The 22,522-nt window shown below is 39.4% G+C and overlaps 1 protein-coding gene across 10 annotated transcripts in view; it reads left to right on the plus strand.

Annotated features, from left to right (window-relative positions):
• Nucleotides 1-20,937, plus strand: part of LRRC28 (leucine rich repeat containing 28) — a 54,662-nt gene extending 33,725 nt beyond the window's left edge. For 2 of the 10 annotated variants that reach the window (XM_083870902.1, XM_083870903.1), the window contains 4 exons: nucleotides 4,257-4,359; nucleotides 7,773-7,948; nucleotides 10,165-10,324; nucleotides 13,206-19,201. In XM_083870902.1, the coding sequence (XP_083727028.1) occupies nucleotides 4,257-4,359; nucleotides 7,773-7,948; nucleotides 10,165-10,324; nucleotides 13,206-13,278 (512 nt within the window). In that variant the 3' untranslated portion in view covers nucleotides 13,279-19,201. Of the gene's footprint in view, nucleotides 1-4,256; nucleotides 4,360-7,772; nucleotides 7,949-10,164; nucleotides 10,325-13,205; nucleotides 19,206-19,227 lie in introns of those variants that run through there. The other 8 variants (XR_014591058.1, XR_014591060.1, XR_014591062.1 and 5 more) reach the window with 8 other exon arrangements.
• Nucleotides 20,938-22,522: the final 1,585 nt, after the last annotated feature.

The following is a 22,522-nucleotide window of genomic DNA, read 5'->3' on the forward strand; positions in this document are numbered from 1 at the left end:
GATTGAAACAAATTGCTTAATGCTTTTTAAAGCATTATTTACTTCATTTATTTCATGTGATGGGTGATATCTACTATTTCAACCAGGAATCCATTCTGCCTTGTCCAAGGCTGCCCCTTGTAGCTGCCAGCAGAGCCTCTTGTTAAGTGTAGTGGAAATCTGCATTTTCCTGTTCCTGCACTGATGGGGTGCAAGGTTTATTCCAGCAGCAGCACAGCCCTGCTGGACAGGATCAGGAGCTTCTTTGCCCTGTACATTCTTTTAAATTTGCAGGCACATGTGTCTTAGGAAAAACAGTGTAACACTCCTAATCAGTTTTAAAATACGGTAAAAATACCTGATCCCACTCCCTGACCTTCAGAAATGGTCTATAAACAAGCAGATGGGTAAACAATAGTGAATTAGTAATTTGTTTTGAAGAATACACTTAAATCTTGCATATGCCAGTGTGTTATAAAAATAATTTTTTCAGCTCTGAATATTTCAGTTCATACTGAAAGAAATGAGACACCACAGATCTCAGCCTTTGAGCCTTCCTAACAAACTGATTTTTAAGAACAACTCCAAGAATTACATGTATAAGTTGAACTGGAAGCTGCATCCTGAACAGTTATATTATTGTCATGGTAACTTCATGCTCCCTTAGTAAATGGTCATAGAAATTTACTGATCCTTGTATATCAATCTACTTACAACATAAATTACCTTTTGACAGAAAATTAACTTTAAATTTTTAGCATTAGCGAATGGTCCAGTGCCTGAAAACAAATTCCACTGCAAGCAGAAATGTGAATCTGATGACAGTGCAAAAATAAAAATAATTTTTGTAATAAAGTACAAATATAATTAAAATAGGCCATAAATTCTCAAGTGTGCTGGCAGTACAGGGAATGTTATGACAGCAAATATTCAGTATTATATCATTTTATTTGAGGATTTATGTGCACTTTTTCTTTAGAAAATGGGACTAGTAATTATCAGTGCACAGTAAACAAAGGTCTTATTCTACCTCAGTATATGCTGCTTTTGTGTCCTTGCCCTCACAGTATGGTTAAAAGAGCATCAGTGCAGCCACACAAGAGCTTTTGTTCCATCTTCAGCCATGTGGAATGCATATGCCAGGGCCCTGAGGTTAGAAAAAAAAAGGGGATAAAAAAAAGAGGGAGAAAAAGAAAAAAAAAATAGAATTGGGGTTTGTTCAGGACTCATGGCATTTGGTCATTTCTGGGAGAGAGGTCTTTGATCTGGGAGGCTGGAAGGAGGAAAGTGGAAATGTTTTAGACACAGTACAGTACTTGCAAAAGCCACATGAAAACCTTCTTTGTAGCTTTAGCCTTTTCAGAGATGGGCAGCTTCCTTATTGCACAGAGTTCTTCAGAAGCATGGTTTTTAGAGAACTTTTAACAATATTTGTTGGCTGATATAAGACATAAAAATTAATGTGGATGGGATACAAAGAGCCTTTCAAAGTGATGATTTATTTAAATTTAAACTTTATGGATAATGTTTGAAATTGGGAAAAAATCTTTTGGAGTCTAGAAGATGCTTGGTTATTTAATGCAAAGAAACTCTATCAAAGGAACATTTATAGTTACAGGCTATTTGGCTTTGGGAATTGAATTTTTCCTACTGAGATATTTTGTCTAACATCCAAAAATTTGCTTTAATTACCTAGGAAATGCAGTCAACTCAGAACTTAGAATCTAAACATAGCATAAGATAAAGACAGAGGGAAGAGATGAGATGCAGCCTCACTCCCCCCTCTCAGTGCATATGAAAAGAACAGCTTTAGGGCTTTTTTTGACTTGCCTGATTTTCAGCCCATTTGCATACATCTGTGTAGAAACCAGCAAGATGAGCCTCTTTTAAAAATTTTCTGCCATTCTCTAAATTAATAAGTTAAACAGTAGCACATTGAAGCTACCCCAGCAACCCATAGTTTTCTGCTGGTTTTAGTCTAACTGGTTTCTGCAACACGAGGGAACATTCTCTGAACATGACACGTCCCATCCACCTGCTACCTGCTTTAAATTGTATTGGCTGATTCCTCACCAGCCTTACAATATTTTATGGTGTTCCATTGCCTCCCTGTTGCAGTATTTTTATTCATTGTAGGATAACAATGGGGTTTTGTTTCATCTAAAAATATCCCAGAACTTTACTGAGCTATTTTCAGCCTTGCAATCCTGAGCCCAAATAAATCATCTCGTTGAGGTGATGCTCAGCAGCATCTCCAGCAGTGCCCATCAGTCAGCAGAGGGATTTGAGCTCCCCATCCTGAGGCAGGACACTTGATGGATGCAGCAGATAGTTCTGGGAGCTGGAATGTCTCTGGGACAGGGTCAAAGCAGCATGTGATGGTTGAATGTGTCCCTTGATGTCCCAGTGACTCTGCTTTGAACAAAGCTCAGATTATGGTCCCTGAAACCTCCTCAGACTGTTGCAAAGCAAGGGCCTGTGTTAAAGGGGAAAAAAAAACCACCCCAAACTAATTTTTTTCTCTGTTAACACTTTTATTTTAGAAAAGTAATCTCTTCGTTTTCTGTTGGTATCATCACTTGTTCTTTATATCAAAGATTTGATAATGTGTCACTCCTCAGCACGAACTTTCAAGGTTTCTGGTGCTCACAGTTGCCATTCAAGTGGGTGACAACTGAAGACCTTCAGTATATTTTAAGATGGACACACGTTTGGGGAGAGATCACTCAAAATATCTGCACTAAGTGATATTTAGAGCTCTTGTGTACAATAAACCTATTCAGTAATAAAGAAGGGTTTGTATTACCTATTGTTGTAGTAGGGAATGGAGAAGAGATCAATATTCCAAATAGAATTTCTGAATAGACATATCATGGAGATTGTTTTAATTTTTATTCTGTTCTTGGTCATGATTACAAAGGGGACAGAGGCTGTGCCCATTTCTCCAGTTACCCTTATATTTCTGCCAGCCAAGGGAACTGATAAAGATGGAAAGTCAGCATTAGTCAATATTAGTATTGTCTTGCTGTGGCTGATGCAGCCAAATGCTTGTTTATCTTTGTCTCTCTGAGGTACTCATGAAAGTTTAACAAGTTGGGAGGCACACAGATTATTTGTGTTTTTCGTGATGCAGTTTGTCTGGGTCACACTCTCCCATCCCTGGCAGAGGCTCTCAGACTCTGATCTCCTGCACTGAACACAGAAACCTTTTCTGCCCCAGTGTCTCAAAGGGCCTGGGGATGACAGATGAGATGGGCTGCCCAGCTGATCCTACACATCAGCTCTCTTGTTAGTCCAAAACTCTTTCAGACCTTTCTGTTCAGTTCAGTTTGGTGGCTTTTGAAATGTCTCTCATTAACATGTTTTTCACTTGTTTTAATAAAAATAGTTTTACTGCTGACTAGACCTTGCCAATAAACAAAATTCTCATTTCCGAGAATTCTTCCAAGAAACCTAAATTTTCCCATTTAATTTTAACTTTCTAAGCAAAATGAAATAGTTCCATACTGATATGCTTCTATCTAGAGGTATCTTAATAGATTTCTAGTCCACTAAGGCATTACTTAATCATGCTGTACTTGCTGCTTTTGACTACCAGCCATGAATATTTTAAGAGCAATAATGCAAGCAGCACACCTCCAGAAGTATTGATGATTTATTGCAGCCACAACTTTTGATGTCTAACCTTCTGCAGTTTAATGCTTTGTGTTTTCTTGGGCTCTGCAATTCACTGAGTCACACAGGCTCCTTTCTGAATGACTGCACTTGTATTTGGTTAAGACTAATGAATCCCAGCAAGGATCCCTCCATGGAGAAGAGAAAGAGGGGACAGAGCACATTCTTGTGTCTGTCTTGCCCACTTTCCCAAAGATAGAGAAGCTGTGATTTCACTGACATGAGGCCAGTTAATGAAAGCAGGTTTGACCTTATGAACTTGAAGTATGCACTGAGGATTTGAAATCAATTGTCCCTTTGCTTCTTCAAACTGACTTCAGAGTTTGTCAATGTTAAAATTTAATTATTTATAATGGGATTTTCAGGGCTCCTGAAAGGGGGCTTTGTTTTGTTTTAGTAATTCGAAATGCTTGCTTCTGAACAGCTTTTCAGCTCATCCATAATAAAACCATTGGCTGAAATTTTACAACTGAGAAGTACTAATTTATGTTTGCTTACATTGAGTCTGATTAGCTTATTTATATTTAAAGAGAATTGCATTGCTTATAATTGTCATTATGTCATCCTTTCTCCTCTTGACTTTTCTTGTTTTCTAACCCCAGATTTAGGTCGTTCTCGAGAGCTCCAGTATGTTTATGTGGATAACAATATTCACCTGAAGGGCCTCCCATCTTATCTGTATAATAAAGTCATTGGTTGCAGTGGGTAGGTATGAATTAATTCAGATGTCTTGTGTACCTGTCCTTGTAAAACTTCTCCTGTATGATACAACTGTTTTGTGTATCTGTGATTGATTCAGAGCTGGTGCTACTTGGGGGATTACTGCAGCTTCCAGCTCTGTTTTATTTTTGCAATAAATCTTCTGTGTTAATTGCTGACTTTTGACTATTTTAATATTAAGGCATAACAGTGAAGTTACTCTGCAATAATTTGTAATAATAATGTAAGGCCTAGAGCTGAATTTAAAAGTTGGCCAAAAGAGTAGGCTTCACAGAGTTTCCAAAACTAATTTTTAATATATTGCAGCATCTCTTTGTTTCTAAGTGCTCACATTTCTGTAAGTTGTGGGTCACATCTTGAAGTCATGTGTAGTTCCTTCCCTCATTTTACATCCCAGTATCAGCTTCTTGTAGGTTCTTGGTACCTACTAACTGAAGTGACTTTTTTTAGGAGTTATGGATTGACAGGTTTATTTTTACATGTGGATTTTAAAAATATCCTGGGCTGTCTCATGTTTGTGGTTAGAATGCAAGAAAAAAAGTGGTCTGTGTAGGACACTGGCTTAATTCTTTCTGCCCTGACACTGGCATAAATTAGGATCAGCACCCCTGATGAATGGAGCCTTACTGGTGTAAAACTGATCAGAAGAGGATTGTCCCCATTACCATCTAATTATAAATTTCTGGTATGCTCACTCTCAGCAGATCTCGCATTAAATATAAATTCCCTCTCTACAGCCTGCACTCTGCTGCAATATGGGAGATGCTGAGTCTTGGCATTTTAAGGTTTTTCTAATATTCTCATGTCAGCTGGTTGGTGATATTTAAATACTTGCAGTTGGATTACAGTTCTGCTGAACTGTGTGACTCGCAAGCTTTTACTAATTTTGTTTTTCAGGAAAGATAAATTCTAGCCTTTTTTCTTTCAGAACTGATTGTAAATTGTTAGACAGAGATTAAATTGACCTTAAATTTAACAGAAATTGTATTGATCGTGACCAAAACCAGTAAGGATAATGGAGGAGATGGTCCTGCCTATTTTAGGTGGTTTTATGCAACAACCATGTCTTCTTTTTTTTTGGTTTTGGTTTTTTGGGGTTTTTTTTCAAGTTTTCATCTTATACCCAGTTAAAATAATTTTATCTTTGCACTGATCTTTGTGAAGATCCTACCAGTTCTTTTTGCTGTTCTTACATATACAGTGCTGGTAAGACCACCTGCTAGTATCTCTGATATTATAAATCTAGTACAGAATTATAGAATCTAGTCTTAAAAATCTAGTACAGAAGAAACTAAAGGAGTTGCAAGTGCTGCAATGAAATTGGTTCTTGTAATGCCTCTGTGGAAGGAAAAAGTGATTTTCTTCCTTAATAATGAATTTTAAAAAGAGATAATTTTTAGGAAGAAAAATAATACTTGTATTTGTGCACCAAACAGATCCTTATCTTTGCTGTGAAACTGTCTTGAAACATTACAGATTATTTTTAAGAAAACATTTCGGTATGGGGAGAGCACATATATATTGTTAAGAAACCAAAGGTTTTATTTGGTAATGTGCTGAGAGACTTCAAAATTGTGTAATAATGGTCATGTGAAGAATTTCTATGTTCTTTCCAAGAAAGCATTAGTAACCAGGCTAAGGTTTTCATGGGTCAGGCAAGAGTTGAAGATCCAGGCTTTAGTGCTCTGTCTGGCCCTCCACTGGAGAATAAAATCTGACAAGCTGCTGTTACTGACATAAAGCTTGATTTCTGAAAATAGAATATAAATTGCCTTGTGTAAGTATTGAATCTCTGTCTGGGCATCCTGCAGTCAGACTGACTGAAAAAAGTCTTTTATATGAGAGGTGATGATCTCAGCACTCAAAATAAATTTTGATCTTATTTTTTACAGATTGGATTTCATAGTCCCCAGTTAGGGATCTGTCAGTCTTGTTGAAGGCAGCCAATAGGTGGTCTTAGCTTTTTTTTCCCCTCACTTATTTATCCACCAGGCTTCTTCTGCAGCTCCTATTTTTCCCCAGCTGTTTAGACCATCCTCTATTCCAATTTTTAACCTCCATGGATTTTTTGTGTGGCATTAATAGCCTCACCCGTTACATAAAGTAGAGCAAATGTGCCAGCTCTGAACTGCAGAGGCTGTAGTGAGTTCATGGGTTTGTTCCTTAGTGAGGTTGGTAAGGGGATATTCAGCTTGAAAAGACAACATTATGGATTTATTTATTGTGATAACTAACTCATTGGGAATGGATCGTTGGAATACTGGATCTCTGAATTCCCACTTAGATTTTAACCTCACTAATGGGTTGTGGGAAAGTATTAAATATTTAGCAAGAGGCTTATTGACTTGCTGTTTGATGCTGCTCTTTTTTGGTTGTTTCTCTGGGCTGTTTCTCCTTTAATCAGAAGAAATGAGATTCTTTGTTGTCAGAGGAGTACTAAGAAATTTCTTTCACATCTGATAAGGTTGAGAGTGGTTACCTCCGTTTTAGGTCTAATATCTGGGAAGGCTGACAAATTTGTGTTTCTGTTCCATTTGTTAGGACTGGCCCTAACAAGTTGCTCTTGGCTTCAAATTTCAGTTGTCATAAACAATTCCAATTCCCCTGTTGACTTCCCCAACCTCTTAGTAGAATTTTCCTATGCGTGTCTCTCTGGTATGATCACTTGCAACAGGGATCACGTAAAGAGTTATTATTTTTACTACAAGCTAAGTTTCTCTCCTTGGATCCAAACAACCTCCCCTTTCCATATATGATTTGGGAAGGGCAAGGCTGATAGACTTATTAGGATATCTTCCCACTACAGCATGGCTGTTGTTTTTATTTTTCCTTCATCTACCCACCCCATGCCCTCCAAGGGAACTCCGTGGATGGGGAAAGGTGTAGTTCAGAATTACCCAGTGGCATTTAAAATACATTTTTTGGGGGCTGGAGTTTGCCTCATGTTTTATGGTTGAGAAATCCGTGATTGTTTTCAACTGGTTGATCCAAGACACAGGAAGCAAACTTGGGTATGAAACTGCTCTCCTCAGTAAAGTATTTACTAACAAGAGGCTGGAAGAGATTGTCACATGGGCAAAGTAATGGGCACGTAGCATGGTTGGTTCACCCCCTTGGGATTGTGTTCTCATTTCTTTATGTTATTTGATGAGTAATTCCTCCAAATGTCCCATGTCTAGCACATCACAGAAGGTGGGAATCTGTAGAAACAGAATAGTTTGGGAAAGGACCTTTAAAGGTCAACCCCACCATGCACTGCTCTCTGCAAGGAATCCATGAGGGGTGCTCAACTGAGAACAGTATCAGGCTTGCTTTGGGTTGGTCATCTGGGTTTCCCCATAAAGTTACTTGTATTATTTTTTTTCTAACCACTTTCTAAATGTCTTGTGTCCTTCTAGTTGTGGTTCTCCAATTCAAGTTTCAGAGGTGAAACTGCTCTCTTTTTCATCAGGCCAGTTAACTGTGTTCCTGCCAGCAGAGGTGAAATCTATAGGGACAGAAACAGATCATGTGCTGCCTTTGCAAGAACTGGCCATGAGGACTCTCTATAACACCTACTACAGATTTTTGAAAGGTATGAAATTTCTGCTTTCTTCAGATTACAGAAGGAGTGAAAGCGTTTTCTGGCAGTGAGAGGAACATTTCTAACAGTTCTTCAAAGGCTTGGGCAAGGATTTATATTTTAAAAGATTTATTTAATCAAATTAAGTTTGAAATGCCGCATTAGAACAAAAATGTCCAATATCAAAAACCAGAGTTCCAAAGACTCTTTCTGAGGTCAAGTGGTGCTTATAAATGGTTTCTTCCTTAAAGCCTGTATGAAGAAGGACGCTGCTTTTTTTTTTTTTTTTCAGGAGAAACTCTTTAATGGCAATAGGAGATGAGAAATACAGTTCCTGAGGCAAGATCAGATGCATCAGCCAACAATGCAACTCCTTGCCAGGCAGCACACTCCTAAACTGGCAGACTTGTTATACATAAGGCAGAAGAAATGCGAGCAGCCCTCGGCCATTTCAGCACAGCGTGACAGCTGAGCTGCTTTAGTTCTGCCCCAATTCAGGCTCTCTGCTCTAAAGTGGCCCTTGGCTCATCTGGTTCTGCATCATGCAATCACATGAGTTAGCAATATCTGATGATAACCTGCAGATCCTCTCAGATCTGGATGTGTTGTGACTCCCCAGTGTTGATGCTATCTCAGGAGTTTTCAGCTTTAAAGGTCAAAGGAGAAAGCAGAAGAGTGGAGAGTTCCAGTGGGAATAGTGGAGGGGTTATGGAAAGGGTCTCTTGTACCTTGGCCACTGGAGTAAATCCTCACTGCTTTGCCAGGAAAAGTGTACAAGGAAGTCAGTCTTTTCTCACCTACTTGTGACTTGCACAGTCATTTCTAGAATCTAACTGTGTGGACGTGGTTCCTGAAGATGCCAGTGAAGTTTGGTTTGGGAATAGGAAGGTGATATTGCAAAATCAGTTTAAGGACTGTTTTGTAAACGGTTTTATACGAGGCTGTGAGAATTATACCTATTTCAGCCAAGATGCAGAACCTGAAAAGGATGGATTTATCTATCCATATACACACACCCCTAGGTATGTCCTGTTCTGAGTGACCTTATTAAAGACTGTGGCCATTCCCACTGCAGCAGCCCAGTTTCAGTGAGCAGGAGCAGTGCCTGTGTCAGACAGGTGTACGATGATGCTGTGCTGGGGAAGCAGGTGGCACATATGATTAAAGTAGCAGATTTCATCTGTCACTGCCTAAATTTGCAGTTTCAAGAGTGCTGTTAAATACTTGGCAGCTGCTAGGGAAGTGACAGAAGTGACTGGACTACTTTTCCTCAATCTTTCCTCGGCTGCAGAGTGTGACCTTTTCTTTCTGACGCAAACGTCCTGCTCGTCCCCTCCTTGGGGCTGCTGGTGGTACATTTTGTCTGGGCTTCAACCTTGCAGTGTTTGAAAGCTGAAACCAGTGTGATACCGTAAAACTGATTTATCAGGGACTGCATCTTGTCTTGATTACTCAGCACCTAAACTCACTCACCTGTCTTGGCTGTCTCTCAGTTTCTAGATAGAGATTAGCATGTGGGGTTTAATTTATAAAACACTGTGTGGCTTGGGCCAGGCCTGGGAAAGTGATGGCTCTTTCCCAGGAAATGACCCTGGAGTCCCTTTTGGTGAAAATTATGGCACCATGTAGGCTGTGGAGGAACACTTAACAGATGAGGGATGTATCGATCTTTTTAGAGTGGTCTCTTTGGTTGGACCTGTGAGAATTATGCTGGGCTGGATTGAATTTCAAGTAGTTCCAAATATTGCAAATCTCTTTTTGCTGATGGTGGAGTTTGGGCTTTGTAGTGAGGTTAGCTATCCTGCTGGATTGGTTGCTGAAATATTTTAATGAAATGCTACTGATGTTTTTTTCATAGTGTTGTATTGTTATTAGTTACTAAACATCTGTCTAGATCATATCTGTGTCTCAAAATCCTTCATGATCTTTTAATCCTTTCTAATATTTGCCCAAACTATAATATTTTCACCTGGGTATTTTAGCCCAGTTAAACTTATGCCCACAGATGCTAAACTTGTACATTTAACTTCAACTTTTTGAATTTAGACATGGAAAGCACTCTGTGCCTCACTCTAATTGTGGTAATTTGCATTACCTCATTGTTGTTTTGACAAAACCTTAAGAATGTGAGGCAGCTGTTTTCTGAATTGTTCATGGATCATGCTTGTGTTTTACTTTATCACGCAGTCATTTTATTACAAATATTTTTTGTTTCTTTTCTTCTCTAGATTTAAACTTTCTGACTCCAATCTCACTACCCAAAAGCCTCTTGGAATTGCTGCACTGTCCCTTGGGACACTGCCACCGCTGCAGCCAGCCCATGTTTACCATTGTCTACCCAAAGCTCTTTCCCTTGAGGGAAACTCCAATGGCAGGATTGCATCAAGGGTAATTATACAGGAAATTACACTGGGGTTTCGTTTAGGAAGAAAAACACCTTATGGAACAAAGCATTATCTTAAGGATTTTTTTGTAAACTTAGCATTTCAGATCCAAAGTCCCTGGCCTGTGATTGCATGTCTAAGTTGACAAATATTTTATTCATGAGTCAACCAAAATACTGCTGTTAGACTGTTAAAAGGGTCTTCAGATATGCTTGTCTCAGCCTGGTGTAAGACAGGAAAGGGTTTGGATAGGATGGGATTGAGCTGTTTGTGGTGGTGCAGCACACGCCTGGCAGTTCTGTGCCCTGGGAAGGAAGTGGTACCTACCACCAGTAATTGCCCTGATGGTCTCTACCCTGACTTCAGATTGCCACCACCAAACAAAACGTGCTGCAGGATCAAAGATGGAAAAAAGCTCTAAAGCTGGAGCGTAATTAAAATGTTCTGCAGTAAAATACTCTTGTTTTAATTTCCACACTAATTAACTTGAGATATGCTGTGGAAACATTCTGCATAGGAACATACATTTTGTAGCAATACACGTGTTTAATAATACTTCAGTTTTATGGTTGTAGCAGTTGGGAAAGTGTCTGCAGGATTCACAAGTCAAGTACACAAGCCCACACAGACTTGCTGACCTACTGGACAGTACAAGCATAGAAGGGACTCAAAATGGGGATATGGTTCAGGAAATGTTGTCTTTTTGTAGATAAAGATGCAAAATACCATTAAGGTGAGCCCTGATTGCTTTGTAGGGATTCTTCCCCTAATCCTTATGAGTCTGAGTGGATACTGTAGCCTTCCATGAGCCATAATATCAATTAATCCATTTTCTGCAATGGAAAAGCATCGTCTGAGAAATTTCAGCTCATACTGTTTGAAAAGTAGTAAAGAAGGTTTAAAGCTAAGTCACTTGGAGTTAAACAAGCAAAAGTGGTGATAGGTTCTTGTTACAGAATTCAAGTCAAGCCATTAATTAGAAAGCATATACCTAAAGGTGGTGGGCAGAAAAGAAAGGTGCTCTAAAAAATGAATGTTTTTGAGATGATTTGTTGGTGTCTGTATAATGCAGCAACACCACTTAGTTCCTGGCCTGCTGAAATCCATTGATTTGATAGTTATCTTCCATAAAAATAAGAAACTGCTTTTCAAGCAGGAAGATCTTTAATAAAAGCAAAGAGACTAATGGGTGACTCAGGTTGATGGTACCTGTTTTACACAGCTCTATCACAGCCTGTTTTGCTGTGAGTTTGTAACATGAGAAGCATCTGATTTGTAAGCAATTCAGCTCTATGAAATGAAACAACTTAGGTATGCCAAATCTGGGCAGCAGCCAGAGGGCTGCATAAATGCTATTTTGGAAAAGCCATCTTTCTTAGAAAGATCTGATTGCAGAGATTGCACACTTCAATTTGCCACTCTGTTACACTTCACTCATATGTCGAAATTCAGTGGATTTCATGTTGAGTGAAATAATTTACTTCCATATTACAGTCATAATATTCTTAGTCATAAGATGTTATAATCATGCTATAAAGAATTTCTTTCAAACATTCAACAGGATAATTTTCTAAGAAAATGATGGGAAACTACTGGCTAGTCACTAAATCCATCTATTACCTTAAATAATTCAACAGTGGGAGAGTTTGGACTACTTTGTAATTAATTGCTAAACATTGCTCATTGTAGAAGTTACAGTTACAAGATGATAGACATTATCAGTAGATACCTTTAGGAATTCTTAAAGTTAAGACTCCACAAAAACATACTTTAGAGCTGTTTCGGAAGAACACTATACTAAATACAATAATTAAAAATACATATTTCTGCATGGTTTTCACTTGTTTCAAAAATAGTTATTCCTTCCCTTAGACAAGAATGTGCTGTGTTCTGCAAAATGCCTTTAATGAATCCAGTCTTAAGTAGCTGACATTTGATGCAAATCCACAGAAAATGAGATCTAAACAGGGCAGCCTGTCATCCTTATCTCTGTAGCTTGTGCACTTGACATGGTAAGATTATGTGGAATTGTGGAGGTGTGATAGCTGGTTTAGAAAGATGTGAAGGACAAGGTTTCTGTTCTAAAGAGCTTAAAGTGACCATGAAAACACACAGGGTAGAGATCCTGGGCGTTTGAACAGCGCTGATTAGCACATGCCACATCCATGCCAGTAACTCCTGCCTGGATTTCCGTATCACATTCTGTATCCTCTTAGAGGGAAGGAGAGTTAAGAGTTGGACTGGATTTCTGTATCTGAAAAAGCACAGATGCCATGAGCACTGGGTAAAGTGTGATTTCTGTGTTGGTGGAAAACAGATCTGAACATTTCTAAGGCAGATATCTCAGTCCCTGCCAAGGCTGGGGCAGGGGCAGGGTCACTGGGGCTGGGATCACACTCGCACAGTGCCATCCCTGCTGCACTGCGTGGCATGGTGGGACAGCACTGCCTGTCACTCATCCCTTCTGAAGATCTGCTTGTTCACTCTGCTAACCAGGGAGGACACTGGCCTTCAGTCATTTCATGCCTACAAGCAGTAATTTAAGAAACACACGAGCAGGGCCGAGGCTGCCCAGCTATTTTCCTGTCAGCTGCTAAACCTGCTGGCTGTGACACTCAGCCACACCCTGCTCAGAGAGAAAAACCACACACTGCTGCTCTAAACTCAGTGCATAAGAAACCAGGAAGGTTTTGAGAGCCCCTGCCTTGGTGTCAGGCACTCAGAGACAGCTAATGAACCTGTGCTTTTTCTGGGCTGTGGAGATGGGCTAATCCCGTATTTTACCAACCAGCACATTGTCTGTGTGGAATGGAGCCAGCAGGAGCTTTAAGCTTTACTGACAACTGTTTCCCCCCCCTCCCCCCCCTTTTTTTTTTCTCTCCTAGGAGGACAACTGTTAGTTTTGTGGCATACTGCTGCTCCACCCAGTGTCTGCAGACTTTTGACCTACTGAGTTGATAAACATTTCAACCTCCTCAGGAGTGCTGCCAGTGTAAAGCTGCATTCGATGCCGTGTCTCCTTGGTACTGGAATACTGTGTGTGTGTGTGCCAAAGCAGCAGAAGTGCCCAGTCAGGAACACTCTGAGGCACTTAAATCCTGCCCTATCAAATCTGGAAGAACTGCAGGAACTTTTCAGAAGTGTAAATACCGAGCTTTTAAAAGTATTAACTTCTCTCTTCTCCGAGGCAGCACACAAACCAAACACATTCACGAGCTCTGACTTCAGGATTTCCAGTAGTTTTCAAATGTGCCTGATTACAGGTTGACCCATTGCATCATTTGGGGCAGTTGCATTCCTCTAACAGGAAAAAAAAAAAAAAGTTTAGTTATGGCAAACAAATTTTCACTTATTCATCCCCATCCTGTTCCCCTCTACAGCTGCAATCAGGTGTATTGCTGTAAGCCTGCAGAAACCTTTGATGGATCCCAGTGACTTTTCCATAGAATTCAGCCTTATTTTCTCCCTCTTATCTTAGTGTTTACCCCAGCAGAGTTATCCCAGTTGTATACCAAGTCTTTGACAGTTCGCTGTGGTATTTAAATCCACATGCTAAAAGCAGATCTTTCTTTCTAGTATCATTAAATACCACAGTGATTTAATTGGAGTAACTAGGATATGTCTGGAGTCTGAGGATCCTGTTTCAGTGAAGGCTGGTACTGATGCCTACACTAAGGGCTCTTGCTCCAGCATGTTTGAGGGTGTGTTTTCTTTATTTTCATTGCTTTATTTTTAGAAATAGTTCTCCTTTTGTTCCATCGAGTTCTTCAAGAAGAAGACAACTTTAAGTATCAATTTCCCTTGGAAAAAACCCAACTAGTAATATGATAGTAAATCTTTATATCTCTTACATGTTTACAGTTGCAGATCTGCAAAGAGCTGGTCTTGATCTTTTTCTAGATTCAGCATTTGGCTGATTTCTCCAAGTGTGTCAGTGGATTTTGTGCCTTGGAGAAGGCTGGAAATCCAGGAGCAGGTGTGTATTTCCATGCACAGGTATATTTGCACATATGGATACCTGCACAGAAGGTATTTGGGATATTCGTTTTCATACATTAATGGCAGATTTGGTGCAAATTACAACTCACTATCATATTTGTGGGAATCTTTTTTTGCTACATCTTGTTCATTTTAAATAAAGAACAAAAGATGGGAAAAAGGCCCAACATGCCTATGTGACTAAACATTTTGATTTTATACTGAAACAGTTTATAGACTATTAGCCCCTCTTGATTTGTTTTTGAATATATAATATTTTTAAATATAATTTTTGTTCTTTTTTTTTTTTACTTTCTATTTCTTAGGTATAAACCACTTGTTGATTTAGAACAGTGTACTGCTCTGTGCAGTAGGTAGTTACAAGCTGAAATAGATATGAATGAAACAGTTTGTTATAAAAATGGCAAGATAAAGAGAGTTATTTGGTAGAGTATTAGCATATGTTGTGGTGAGGTGTGCGTACTTTGAAGGCAGGAGGCATTAAAATGTTTTCCTGTTGCCAAAGAAGCATTTGTTCCCTCTGCAGGCTTCCTGGCATCTCTTCAATAAATAGAGTATCTTAAGAGCTTAAAAGAGTACCAAAAAGGCAGTTTTGAGGGTGTAATTTTTAGGTTGTGCATGTTACTTGTAAAAATCTTTCCTGGTTTTATTGAGTTGGTTTTTAGAGAGTTGAATTAGCATTAAGAAATGTAGAACTTAATCCTTCAGGAATGCAAGTATCATCTACTGCTTAAGAATTGTGAAACTTTCTAAAATAAATCCCATTTATTAAATCTGCTTTGCAGTAGGGGAAAGAGCCATGTCCAAGCAGCCTTGGTGCTCCTGGATTTCTGTCTGTGTCGTTTCCCAGGTTTATTTCCATGTTGGAATCCCAGCAGGCCCAAAATCCACCTTCAGCTTTATCTTTCTCCTTGGTACCTCAGAGCTGAGATGTAAATGGCCCATACAATTATATCTGTATCAGAAATGTGCAAGTGGAGGACAGAATCCATTTTTTTTAAAACCAGATGATAAAAGCTGTGGTAGTGCTACAGATGTTAATTTTTATATGATACTCTGATCAGGAATTTCCAGTATTATTTTTACTGTGGCTTCCTCTGTCTTTGAAGGAGATGTTTTCTTGGAAGTTTTTGTCCTCTTTTTATAGCAAGTTGTAGACTTGAAATCACAGTTTATATCTGAATTCAGTCTGTAAATACTATTTTGGAGTTAAATCTGGTTGTGATCACCTAAAAGACATTTGTTTTATTAGGAGTCAAGAAGAGTGAAGCTTGATTTTATTATTATAATTATTTATTTATTATTTCTTTCTTCTTCCCATAATCTAATTATTTCTTACTGAGTCTGTATCAGTCTCTTTATTATTGTCTCCAAGTGCAGTTCAGGAGAAATTTAGCCTGTTCTATAAGCAGGATGAATCTTAACTAATACTTTAATAGATGATATTTCAAGAATGGAATGTTCAATAAATAAATGACTTAAACATGCAATTGAAGCTGAAATGTCATACCCTATTTTTATAAAACAAAGAAGGGGAAAGCCAATATATAGACTGAGAATGCAGCTTAAATTCATGTTTGATGTTTTGGGGGGTTTTTTTTGGGTTTTTTTTTGGTTTTTTGGGGTTTTTTTGTATGAACAGTGTTTGTATTCATCTGTATCTTTGGGTGATATTCTTCTAGATTAAAATAACTCCATTCTCACTTGTCCAAATTTTTCTAAAGTTGTTCTGCTGTATGAGTATTTCATAACCAGCAAGCATGAGAGCCAGCTATGCAAATTGCAGAGGGGAGAGGGAGCTTGTTGCTGATTGATCCGTGCATCACTGTTTTTCAAGGTGCCACAATGCTTGGATTTCTCTTCAGTTGGTTTGTTTCTGGGTAATTTTTGATTTCTTGCTCTGGTTTGTCAGGTTAGTTCCCACCGAGGTAATTTTTTCTGTGTACTACAAAAAGTCAGGTTTCAGATGTTGAAAAAAATGACCATTTAAAAAGTTTTTTTTGTCATAACAGTAGATCTTAATTCCTCACTTAGGGTGGGAGCAGGAAAAGTTTTTGAGTTTTTTTTCTCAAGGCATTACAAAGAGAAAGGTGCAGGAGAAGAACAAGATAAAGTAAGTCCTTAACCCATTGATACTGCTATAAATTTTTTCTAAGTAAAGATTAACTCCCATTATAATTAGGGATCACAAGCATAATTTTTGATCAAGTTGTGATAACAGGCATCTTGTTAATAAAATTCAAACCCTATATAGGGGTAGCTTTTTGTTCTGCCATGAAGGAAACGAAGAAATCTCTGGCTTTGTTTAAAAATCCTTTTGAGTGGTTTTGCCATGGACACTGTTACCTTCAGAGCACTGTTCTTTGGAACCTTCCTCATCATCCCTCAGAGGATCAGAAATGCTCTTTCCTGTGCAAAGAGCAAGGTCTAATATAAAGAAATGTGTATTTTTCTGTTTTGATGCTTCTCCTGGGCTCTTACCACAGTTCTTTACAAACCTTCTATTTACTTGGTTGTGGTGAGGTTGAGATGTTGCTCTGAGCAGAGCAGTGCTGTTTATTGCCAAGTTGGCTCCAATTCCTGCAGATTGAATTCTGCTGAATCCCTTTTTCTGGCATTGAAGGGAGCACAGGACTGTTCTAACACCCGTGTGGGAGCAGCGTGTCAGGTTCTACTGACATCACAGCCCAGCTGAAGACTGGAGAGTGACAAACCTGTCACTAGAGAGGACAACTGGCTTTTGAAGGCCACTTTGGCCCCACCAGAGTACCACTGATAACAGAAGAACTTTTGCCCTGATGTCAGTGGACGATGGCTCAAGTTTTAATTGATGAGAGGGAAGAATGTGCGTTACCATCTTTGAATTTCTTGCAACAACTGGGTCAACACCAGAATCTGTGGCTGCTGCTCTGTCTGCAGCTGCACTTCCATAATTCCAAGATGTAACTGTCTTTGCCTCTTACCTCCCTCTTAATACCACTCATGTTGTTGCAAAATGTTATAGTTAACTTGTGATGGAAGAGGCTGAATAAATTGAATCCAGAGTTTTTATTACTTTTTTTGTATTACAGACCTATTTTGTAAGAGACCGAAGGTCTGGTGGAAAGAAATGGCAACGTTCATGTGAAGTCTTCATTGCTTTTGCTTTTATGTGCCCTTTTTTGGATTATAACTCAAACTTGCTTTGCAACTGGGTTCATTCTGAGTCTGTGGAAAGCACATGTGCATTGCTTTCTTGCTCTGTATTAACCAAATGTCACTTAGTGCGAAGGTGAGCTTGCTAGATGGTTTATTTAAAGTTAGTGGTGCGAATTATTGTATGTGCTTGTTAATAAACTATATTTTTGGATAGAATTACCGTTCATTAAAATTAACTAAATTCTTGCTCCTGGGACTATTAAGCTATGTTAGAATGTAGCACTTCATTTACATTTCAGTTCATTTGCATAGTAATTAGCTAATAAGTCTCTTGTCCCAAGGCTGAAGAGGTGGGGTGAAGACACTTAAAAACACTCCCAAGCCCAAAACACCACTTCAATTAATTTTATCCCTTTGTTTCAGACAATGTAGTTCATCAGATCTTGCATAATAGGAACAAAACCCATATGGAAATGTTACTTCAGACCCTTCCACGGATTGATCAAAAGGAAAATAAGTTTCTGTAGGGCTGTGCTGCCACCCTGATAGTCCATAGATGAGGCTGTGGTTCATGGATTCCTTACTAAGCAGCATTCAGCAGCTTTTTTTCCTCATTTAAAAGATATCATAGGAACAAGACTGCCAAAAATAAGTAGAAATTAAGCATCTGTTTTTCCAGTTGTTTAATTCCTTGCTATGCAGCATTTTGCTTCAGTCAAAGCTGCTGCTCTCCGTGTTGTGATGAGTTCTGTGAGTTGAATGCTGTCGGGATTTCTATGAGTGTACTGGGTGAGTATCAGTATCCATTCTTCAGGGAGACCTGTGGTGGCCAGGATGACTCAGATCAGTTGTAAACCTTGCAGGTTTAGGTGCTGTCCAGACTTCCCTGAAGCCTGTTTGGTAGTTAGTTTACAATTATTTGCCCTTTTTGTATTTTACAACTGACAAGGTAACTTTTCCTACCCTTGCAATGGAGGTAACCTCTCTTTGCCTGGCAGCAGGAGGAGGATGTAAGTCCCTTAAATAAATGGGAGAACAACCCTTAACCTATAACTTTTACCAAGCACTGATGTGTCCCTTATGAATTAGAAAGAAAGAAATGGAAGAGCTTAACATCCTTTTCCTTTGCAATTAAAAGTACTTGGCATAAATGCAAGCTAAGTGGAAACTTCAGTGGCTGAATAATGCTATTGTATGCAGGAAATGAGAGGAGCTGAGATCTCACTTGGAAAGGCACTGGATGTTTTTTGACTTCTAAGCCAAGATTTAGGGCTGTTCTATGTGGTGACATTTTGGGAACTTGAGAACCAAGTTGAACCCACTGCATCTGTGTCCCCCAGCTTCAGCAACAATTTAATGTTGCAGTAGAACCCTCTCTGTCCTACACTGAAGAATTCCACCAGTATTCCTTATAGCTGGCTCAGGACTATCAGATTTCTCTCTGCTGCTTCAGCAAGAAAGAAAGCAGGAGTTGACCATATGCTTTTTTTATCTTTTCACGTTCTAAATAATAAACCCCTCACGTCAGGCTCTTTCAGCACCCATTATGCCCTTCAGACTTCTCGTGCTCCCAGGCAAAGACCTTGACACATCTGTGAGAGATCTCGAGTCTCAAGAATGAAAACGGTTCTGTTGTTGGAGGTGCTGAAGTGATTTGACTTTCTGATGATGCTTTCCAAGTGGCAATCAAGGGCTAATTTCTCAAGTACCCTGATGCTCTTTTGTATGTTCATGAGGAATGTAAATATTGACTGGCTCTTTCTGCCAGAGAAAGCTGCCACTCATGGAGCCCTGGCCTGGTGCTAAATATGACTGCAGCCATGTGATGAGGACTGGCCATGAAATCACAGAATATGCTGAGCTGGGAAGGACCCATCAGGATCATCCAAATCCTGGCCCTGCCACAGGACACCCCAAGGTGTTCTGCTGTCATTTGCTGTGAACTTCGCAAAGTTATTAGGAGGGTTAATTTTTTTTCTCAAAATCAGTTGAGAAAGCTTGCTTGTAATGAAAAAAGCAATGCTGTGTGTGTTTATTGATCAGCACTATGAATGTTCTCTAAGTGCACTATTATAACAGCAAACCAAGCTATTTGATTAAGAAAGCAAAGAAAAGCATTGTTAAATTCCATTTTGGTGCACATAGGGTCCACTGGGAGCACTAACAGTTTGTTTAGGAATGAGAAAGAGAGCTCATAATTCATCATAAAATGCAAGTATGATCTGAAGATGCTGATGACATGGCCTGGATCTCATGAAAGAATAAATTTAAGAAGATAACCAGTGTTTATTCTGGGGTAAATATTAACTAATTGCATCAAATATGCCCGGATTTGGTTTTGTTGTGCTTTGAACTCTTAAAATTCTGCACTTGTAGCTATTATTACAATCTTACTAGGTTTCCTTTGTACTAGAGTTCTAACCATTGATTTTTATTGTTAAAGCAGTTAGAAGAATCAAGCTGAATATTGTTGGGTCAGTTTGTGATAACTGTGATTGCTTTGCTGGCACTGAAATTCTGAAGCAGTCTGAGCGTGGACTAGAATTTGGCCGCCTTTAGTTTTACTGTGTCTCTGTTGGCTCTCCAATTTCATTTTGCAAAAAGCTGAATCAATGGAGATGATACATGAGGAGAAGAATTACCAAGAAAAACAGCTTTAACTTTCTTCAGAAAGCCTGGCTTGGAATAGGGCTGGCAAGGTCTCCTACATGAATTCCAGGTAAGTGCTCCTTTTAAAGTAGGATGAAAAACAGTGGGTTGTCCAGGCAGTAGAGAACCCCATGTCTAAAAGTACCAAGATTAAGTATTCTCTATATCCACAACTTACTGTTCTGTATCTTTGTTTCTGTAAAAACTGAGGAACTGCCCAATAGGGAGTTTAGTTGTATCTTACATCTTTGTAGAATTAAGATTGATTTTATGCTTCTGACACGCTCATTACTCTTCACAGTGTATCTGCCTGTATAGTTGTAAATAATAGCCCTTGTTTCCTCCCTCAGTCCTCACTCCTGACCAGAAAATATTCTACTCTCTGGTTGGAAAACAGATCCTTGCTGTGGTCCTGTTATGACCAATATTAAAGCAGTTTGTTACCTGCACAGTGACACAGGCTTGTGTTCCATCAGAGGTACCACCTAATCACATTTCTGCACATTTACCTGCATCACAAATACATATTCCGTTCTGGCTGCAGATGAACTGAGGGATCTCTAACTTGAATTAATGAATTAATTTATTTTAAATCAGTACTTTGTATCAGATTTTTAGATCTAGCAGTATCTAATCCTGGCTCTTAAGCCTCCATGATGAAACATGGGGGCTTGAATTTCTCCGGTAGCTCAGTCTAAACAGTAGCCAAATTTCTGTCTGATCCCTATAAAGATATTTGGGAGAAGGTTTGAATTGAAAACCTCTATTTAATTATCTCCTTTTTCCCTCCTCCCTCCAGGAGGGTCAGATGGTGCAGGAACTGATACCTAGTAGCTGGAAATGTCTTTCCAGGTCAGTGCTGTGCCAGCTGCCCTCCCCGCCGCGCCGGTGTCGCGCTGGCTGCCAGCCCTGCCCAGCTCCTGCTCGCTGGCCCCGAGCTGCCAAGATGAAAAATATTGATTCCAGTCCATCTCATTGAAGTATTATCATGAGGTGTTCACAGACATGCTGGGACTGGTCTTTTACTTACAGGAACATTTATCCAGGGGGATCTGGTGTGTTATGTAGCAAGAAAATGTGAGAGGCAGAATGAATTTACTGTTTTCACTTACAGTCAGTAGCCTGAGACCTTACTGTGGCTTTAGCTATTCTTGATTAATTTCATATGTGGATGCTCCTCTTCCAGAATAAAAGTGCCTTGTTATGAAAGAATTTAATTCTTTTAATTTCATTTGGGAATAAATATATCCACACACCTGGTATTTAAATCTGAGAGAACTATTTCTTTATAAATTTACACCCTGTTCTGTTTTGGATCAGATCTCGTGTGTAGCTAAATCCTTGTATTTATTTAACAAGATCTGATTTATTGCTCAAAATTCTTTCTTTTGGGAAGTACCTGGTTGGAAAATAAAAATTCTGCTTGCAAGGATAAGACTCACAAGCAGGATAAGGGTGGAGATGGGGCAAATGAAAAATTGTGAAAACAACTGGTTTGGAAGCACTGCATTGGAAAACATTGTTACATGTCAAGTCTTATTCTGCTGTTTTATTCTGAAACATCTGGCTTTTGACACTTTAAAAAAAACTATTTTGATGTTTTTTAAATTGAGAAATACAGCTTTGAAACATGGCATGGAATATTTACGTTTCCTGCCATGAAAATGTCTCTTATGTCTCCATCATCCTATTTTCTGGTGCAAACACAGCTGGCAGGAATGGTTTGGACTGACTTTGCTCTGCCTGGGTGTTAAGGTAAGAAGCTGCCCTCAGAAGTCACTGTGTGTCAGCCCTCCTTGCTGGATGTGGTTTGAGTTCCATGGGCACAACCCAAGGTCTTGGCAGCCACACTTTGCTCCATGTCCCGTGTGAAGCTGGTGAGGGAGGAACTGGTGAGATGTTTTTCTCTCTGACAGTGTCCTCAGGCCTGCTGAGTGGCACAGTGGTGATGGGGACATGTTCTCCTTGTTGTCTGTGTTCCAGTGTGACATTCTGGTGCAGGGCTTTACTTTAAAGCTTTCTGTGTTTTAGCTGCTCAGATCTGGCTCAGCTGCCAGAGAGGTCCTGCTGTCACAGGAAGGATGTGCCTGTCCACAGTGCAGCATGTGCACTCTGGATGCATAAGCACAGGGGAGAGCTTTCCTAAAGATGTATTACTAAGCTCTTTAAGATTTAATGCTTTCTTGAAGTTCAAACTGGTGTAAGGGAAGGCTTAAGCAGCTTAATGGGTTAAAATGATCCCTGACTGTGTCCTTCAGACAGTTTAAAGACCCTGCAACAACCCAAGCGGGCCACCTGTTCCTGTCCCAGACAAACAGGTTCCCCCCCTTGACCTTTATTCTGCCACCCTTCAGTTTTGCCTGGCCTGGCTCCATGTGTGGAGTGATTGTTCTGAAGTTTGTCATTGTTTAAAATG

This window comes from Zosterops lateralis, assembly GCF_965231275.1.
Source record: "Zosterops lateralis genome assembly, chromosome: 13".
In the NCBI taxonomy this organism is placed as follows: domain Eukaryota; kingdom Metazoa; phylum Chordata; class Aves; order Passeriformes; family Zosteropidae; genus Zosterops; species Zosterops lateralis.